The sequence below is a fragment of the Nerophis ophidion genome, linkage group LG05 (assembly GCF_033978795.1).
Source record: "Nerophis ophidion isolate RoL-2023_Sa linkage group LG05, RoL_Noph_v1.0, whole genome shotgun sequence".
NCBI lineage: Eukaryota > Metazoa > Chordata > Actinopteri > Syngnathiformes > Syngnathidae > Nerophis > Nerophis ophidion.
The window spans coordinates 41208585-41215905 of NC_084615.1; the positions used below are offsets into that span (position 1 = coordinate 41208585).

The following is a 7321-nucleotide window of genomic DNA, read 5'->3' on the forward strand; positions in this document are numbered from 1 at the left end:
GAATAGAGGCAGCTCACTGGTAAGTGCTGCTATTTGAGCTATTTTTACAAAAGGCCAGCGGGCGACTCATCTGGTCCTTACGGGCTACCTGGTGCCCGTGGGCACCGCGTTGGTGACCCCTGCTGTAGATAAACCTGGTGTATCCATGTTCTGGACATTTTTGGGGGGCATAAACATGTCAACATTTTCCAAGAAATTGAACAAATAAAATCTTTTGCTCACATTGGTGTCTCAGGAAAGGAAAGAAAGATTTGAATGAAATTAGTGTTGCAACAAAAAACACATTTAATTTGAATCTGATCCAGATTGCCCAGTGTGGCATTAAAAATACAAAAATATGTGTTTCACCCCGCATATTCTTTGCTCCAGTTAATATGAAAGTTATATCCACCATGAAATTGAAAGAAATCAATGCACAAAAATGTGCTTGCACTGGTATTTAGGTAGTCTTGTACAAAAATATGACCCAACAAATGTTTTTTTTAAAAATGGCATTGCATCGTTAAACCAAATATAAATAAATATCAAAAATAAAAAAATGTGATATTAAAAATACAAATGCATGTTTGTCGATTGTTTGGGTGAAACCTTTGTTCGTTTTCAGGTTACATTGTATGTTTACGTTACATTTTTCTCCCCCCCAAACCATATGAAGAAACATAATCAAATGTTTAACTCATTTTGATTGGTATCTTAAGTACTGTTTAGAAGACAGAAGAAAAATACATTTCATAAACGTCGACTAAATTACGACTATTTTCAGTACAGTGGAACCTCGATTTTATGGTTCTTGAACATGGTTTGTTCGCAAACCGAAAAGTTTGTATAAAGAAGCAAAGCTCCCCATAAGAAACTATTTTAACATGAATAATTGGTTTTCGTCTCGACAAAAGTCCCTATTTTATCAAATAAAATGCACACTTTGAAGACACTATATTGTATATGTATGTACTGTATCCATATCAAACTAACAAACAAGGGGATACAGTTGTGATCAAAATTATTCAACCCCCACACAATTTTGGTGTTTTAGCAAGTTGGACATTTATTCCGTATTTTGTTTATAGTCATATTAAATAAAGATGTGTCAAATAGACAAATGCAACTTAAATTGTAACACTGTATTTTACAAAATACCAAAAAAGGACATTATTCTTAATATCTCATTGACAAAATTATTCAACCCCCTAGTTACATGCATCTTTAGTACTTAGTAGAACACCCCTTTGGCAGTAATGACATCCTTCAAACGTGATACATAACCGGACACAAGCTTCTTGCAACCATCTACAGGTATTTTAGCCCATTCCTCTTGGGCAAAGGCCTCCAGTTCATTCATATTCTTGGGCTTGCGTGCTGCAACTGCCTTCTTCAAGTCACACCATAGGTTTTCTATAGGATTTAGGTCTGGCGAATGTGAAGGCCACTCCAGAGTCTTCCAGCCCTTCTTCTGCAACCACTCTGATGTTGATTTGGAGGTATGTTTGGGATCGTTGTCCTGTTGGAAGGTCCAACGTCTCCCAAGCCTCAGCTTCGTCACTGACTTCATGACATTTGCAGCTAATATATCCTGGTAGGAAATAGAATTCATAATGCCTTTAAACGCGCTGGAGATTCCCGATACCTGAAGCAGAGAAACAGCCCCAGAGCATGATTGACCCCCCACCATGCTTAACAGTAGGCAAGGTGTTCTTCTCTTTGTAAGCTTGATTTTTTCTCCTCCAGACATAACGTTGATTCATAAGCCCAAAGAGTTCCATTTTTGTCTCATCACTCCATAGAACAGTTTCCCAAAACCTTTGGGGTTTGTCCAGATGATTTTTGGCATACTGGAGTCTATTTTTCTTGTGCCTGGGAGTTCTGGCATGGAGGTCTTCATCTCGTAGTGCGCGCCTTATTGTCTGGGACGAAACCTGCGTTCCCCCCTCTGCAATGTCCTGTTGTAGTTCCTCAGCTGTTACCCGGGGGTTTTTCACCACTGTACGCTTCAAATACCAGACAGCAGTTGCACACAGCCTCCTCTTTCTACCAGGCCCAGGTAGTGTTTACACTGTGCCTTTAGCTTTAAACTTGTGAATTATGCTCCCAACTGTGTCTCTTGGAATGTGTAATGTCTTTGCTATTTTCTTATATCCATATCCTTTCTTATGAAGAGAAATTACCTCCTCTCTTGACTTCTTTGACCAGTCCCTGGACTTCACCATGTTGCAAATACACCATTGACCATCTACAAGAAGCTGAGCGTCATAGTCTTTTTCAATCAGTTTAATTGTTGCTTGTTATGGTTCTAATCACATCTACAGGTGTTTTCAACACCTGATTGAAAATACCTTATTCAAATTCTGTTCTTAAGAGTTATGATCTTCAAGAGGTTGAATAATTTTGTCAATGAGATATCAAGAGAAATGACACTGTTTGGTATGTTACAAAATATAATGTTGTAATTCAAGTTGCATTTGTCTATTTTATGCATATTTATTTGATATGACTATAAACAAAACACAGAATAAATGTCCTACTTGCTAAAACACCAAAATTGTGTGGGGGTTGAATAATTTTGCTCACAACTGTAATGTTTCAACAATCTCTTTTTGATCAAAAAACAAAACAAAACAACACCAGTCAGCCCAACCGTCAAAGCATGCACACACTCAAACGCCTCTTTGCCTTTGGTGCTCGCCAAAACGTAATCAACCATGTTCGTACAAAAAAAAAAAAAAAAAAAAAAATCCTTTTTACCTTGTGTCTGTGATTTTTTTATGGCTTTTTTTTTTTTAATAGTCTGGGAGTTTCGGATTTGTAAACGGCGATCCTTCATCGATTTGTGTCTCGGTTGTGCCTTCTCCTCAGGGATATTTAAAAAAAAGTAAAAATAAAAAAACTATATTAAAAAATAAGGGTTTGGTTTAATCAGAGTTAAAATCTTGCTGCGATAGAATCCCCCTTCACTGATGAATATCTTCTAGTGCTTGATAAACACCTCCGGAACAGCTTTGTCAGAGCCAGCAGCCATGCAGTGAACGCCAACTCCCCTTCTTAAACTTTTCCAACCCTAAATTCGCTCTAAATTGTTCTTCCGTGCTGGCTCAGCGCTTTTGAACATCAAGTCACCATATAAATGGCTAGCATTTTTGCACATGATAGCCTCGGAAATGCTTTTACCTGCTGGCTGCTTCACATTCATCAACAGGAGCAACAGCTTTTCAACTTGGTTTTGCGCTTTCTGTCTGTCTTTGCTAAGATATTTAACCCTTTTGGCAAAGTCAGCAACCATACAAACGGCCTTTTTGTTATAATGGTTGCAATTGTGGAATTAGTTTCTTCCATATTTGCGAGCCAATCAGTGTGCCATTGGCGGTGCCGCCATCTACTCTTCGCATACCGTATTTTTTGGAGTATAAGTCGCACCTACCGAAAATGCGTAATAAAGAAGGAAAAAACATATATAAGTCGCACTGGAGTATAAGTCGCATTTTTGGGGGAAATTTATTTGATAAAACCCAACACCAGGTATAGACATTTGAAAGGCAATTTAAAATAAATAAAGAATCGTGAACAACAGGCTGACTAAGTGTACATTATATGACGCATAAATAACCAACTGAGAAGGTGCCTGGTATGTTAACGTAACATATTATGGTAAGAGTCATTCAAATAACTATAACATATAGAACATGCTATATGTTTACCAAACAATCTGTCACTCCTAATTGCTAAATCCCATGAAATCTTTTTCGTCTTATGTGAATGAGCTAAATAATGTAATTTGATATTTTACGGTAATGTGTTAATAATTTCACACACAAGTCGCTTCTGAGTTTAAGTCGCACCCCCGGCCAAACTATGAAAAAAACTGCGACTTATTGTCCGAAAAATACGGTATATGAAAATTATGTCACACGAGGCCCCGCCTCTTTAAAATGGCCGTGTGTGCCGGAACTGATGTCATTAAAACGAAAGCACTTAATAGGGCTTCCAGCGACAGACAAAATTAATAAATAAATGAAGCGTTTGTACGTTGAACCATTTTTTAACAGAGACATATTTGGCTAGATCTAACAAATAGAGGCGTTCATACATCGAGGTTCCACTGTAACCCCCGTTTCAGCTAAATCTTTTCATGGGGGGACCATGAAGAAATGACACTTTGATTGAATGTAAAGTAGTCAGTGTACAGCGTGTATCATAGTGTAAAGCCTCAAAATAAATCAACATAGTCTGTCTGTGCTTTGATGCATTTTTAAAAAAGTAAATCAAGTTCCCAGTAAGTCCATCATCCCTGAGGTGAATAAAAAAGGTGTTCAATCGAACATGGCCGTGTCCTGGATGCTCCACGCGAGCCACTTACAGGCCTGAATGACGGACGTCTCCAACAGCAGGCCCACGCCGATGGCCGACAACGCCAGACGCCTTCTGCAGTTGAGAATCACTAAGGAGAGAGGACAGAGAATTAAAGTCACTTCCTGTCGATCGAGCACGCCCTGTTGCAGGTGCACTTGCTGACCTCTGATGGCTTGACTGTTGGAGGTGAGCACAAACAGCTTGATGAATCCCAGGCAGAGCGGCGAGAAGTCATGCTCCCAAATGACGACGGGGACGAGGAGTACCTTGCCGTAGCAGGACAGGAGAAGCGCTCGCAGGAGTACGCCAAGCTCCACGTCGGGACCCTTGAGGCGACCTGGCATCGCCCGGAGGAAACACAACACGCCGCCGCAGAACGCTGACAGCTCTGCATGGCGAAACACAATAAATACTTCAGCTAAAGTCTACTTATATCCGCTTCAACTGTCTTACCCAGTGCTGCTAAGGCAACCATGCCGTAGAATTCCCATTCCTTAGTGTACCTGATAATGTCAGCGGGGTCGCCGCTTGGCTCCGAACTGTGCAGCAAGGACCACCTGAGGTAGGCCTCGCACAGCACGCAGAACATGCACAGCTTCCAGTGGATCTAGAATAAGGAATCGTTCTTTCATTGATTATTAATGATAGTCCAAATTTGTGGTTAATGGGAAACTTTTTCCCTTGCATGATTGCTTTTGGCTACTTACATCCATGCTTGTGTTGAACAGAATGTGTCTGAACGCCTGCGTCTTGCACAAGATGGCATCAATCAATATGATAACTGGATCATATTCTATATATTTGTCCACTGGCTTCTGACATGATGCCTAAGGTAGAGAAATAACAGTTCAAAGACATAGATGTTCTTACAGTTATGCAGTCTGTACATCATTAAAACACTTTGATTTTGTACACATACTGTATAGCAGAGCTTGAAATTGCATGTTTATGTAAAGTTAGAACATTTGAGACGTCAGATCGATACCAAAATGTACAGTATCGGTATATCTGAACAATAAGACTAATTGAATGATGTCATGGCTGACATATGCATTGGAATGATTGGAATGAAGAGATGGAGCTCTGAGATTCAGGTTCAAGAGTCTCCCTTTTTGTTTCGGTTAAAGTTAAAGTTAAGTTAAAGTACTAATGATTGTCACACACACACTAAGTGTGGTGAAATTTGTCCTCTGCATTTGACCTATCCCCTTGATCATCCCCTGGGAGGTGAGGGGAGCAGTGGGCAGCAGCGGTGCTGCACCCGGGAATCATTTTTGGTGATTTAAACCCCAATTTCAACCCTCGATGCTGAGTGCCAAGCAGGGAGGCAATGGGTCCCATTTTTTTTTATAGTCTTTGGTATGACTAGGCCGGGGTTTGAACTCATAACCTACCGATCTCAGGGCGGACACTCTAACCACTAGGCTACTGAATAGGTAAACAAGAAGTTAATCAATTTTAAAATATTTTTGCATTTTATTTCTTGGAATTAAGTTGACTGTTTTGCAGACACATTTTAGTTTCTTTCATCAGAGGTTATTTGAAATAATAGAAGACAGTTAAAGTGGGGTGTTCCAATCAAGGTTTTATGCTGCCGGTTCCGACACCGATCGTTCATGAGTCAGATTGGCCGATATCAATACTATGCCAATAACATTATTAAATATTACAATTAAAATGTATTTATGGTAAGTGCTTTTGACAGTTGACCAATATCAACACAATATTATCAAATAGTTTCTTTTTCTCACACTGTTAATTACCCACTCGACGTCCATTGCACAGGTCGCACAGGTGGGGGGTCCCCACATCTGCAGTCCCCTCCAAGGTATCCCATTGGGATACAATTAGATTGTGGGATCTGAGCCGGGGATGTCGTTGTGACTTGTGCAGCCCTTTGAGACACTTGTGATTTAGGGCTATATAAATAAACGTGGCACAGTGGCAGAGTGGCCGTGCGCAACCCGAGGGTCCTTGGTTCAATCCCCACCTAGTACCAACCTCGTCACGTCCGTTGTGTCCTGAGCCAGACACTTCACCCTTGCTCCTGATGGGTGCTGTTTAGCGCCTTGCATGGCAGCTCCCTCCATCAGTGTGTGAATGCGTGTGTGAATGGGTAAATGTGAAAGTAGTGTCAAAGCGCTTTGAGTACCTTGAAGGTAGAAAAGCGCTATACAAGTACAACCCGTTTATCATTTATGTTGATTGATTGATGGGCAGCACGGTGTAGGAGGGGTTAGTGCGTCTGCCTCACAATACTAAGATCTTGAGCAGTCCTGAGTTCAATCTGTGTTGAGTTTCCATGTCCTCCCCGTGACTGCGTGGGTTCCCTCTGGGTACTCCGGCTTCCTCCCACTTCCAAAGACATGCACCTGGGGATAGGTTGATTGGCAACACTAAATTGGCCCTAGTGTGTGAATGTTGTCTATCTGTGTTGGCCCTGCGATGAGGTGGCGACTTGTCCAGGGTGTACACTGCTTTCCGTCCGATTGTAGCTGAGATAGGCTGCAGCGCCTCCCGAAGGGGATAAGCGGTAGCTAAAAGGATGGATGGATGATTGATTGAGTGTCGCCCACCTCTAGTGAGTGAGCAGCTTCATTTGGTTAGCTAGCGCCATGAACACACAAAGCTTACTCCTTATCTACAGGTATAAAAATGTCACTCACACATAACGTTATCTTCAGTATGCCGTTACTGTAATCTCTGTGCAGCTCAGTCGCCTTTTCGTTGCATTCTATGCACCTGAAGTCAGCTTGCCCCATTTTACAGCGACCATGCTACACCGGAAGTAAATATTGGGCCTCAGGTATAATTTACCTCCGAAATAAAAACTTTGGAAAAAACGATCTAATTTGGTCAAATTTAGAGTGAAGTAACTCCGTGTTTTTGCTAAATTTAAATTAAGGTTAAACACAATGAAACCTTTCATTAAACATGTAACGCATACTTTGAAATAACCGGAACGGAAACGCAGTTCTGT

The 7321-nt window shown here is 40.9% G+C and overlaps 1 protein-coding gene across 1 annotated transcript; it reads right to left on the reverse strand.

Annotated features, from left to right (window-relative positions):
• Positions 1 to 261: 261 nt before the first annotated feature.
• On the reverse strand, positions 262 to 7282 carry arv1 (ARV1 homolog, fatty acid homeostasis modulator). Its single transcript, XM_061900957.1, has 5 exons — positions 7008 to 7282; positions 5049 to 5168; positions 4795 to 4948; positions 4505 to 4729; positions 262 to 4429 (listed from the first exon to the last, which is right to left on the reverse strand). The coding sequence occupies exons 1-5, from the start codon at positions 7101 to 7103 to the stop codon at positions 4302 to 4304; spliced, it is 723 nt and encodes a 240-aa protein (XP_061756941.1). The 5' UTR covers positions 7104 to 7282; the 3' UTR covers positions 262 to 4301.
• Between the last annotated feature and the right edge of the window lie 39 nt (positions 7283 to 7321).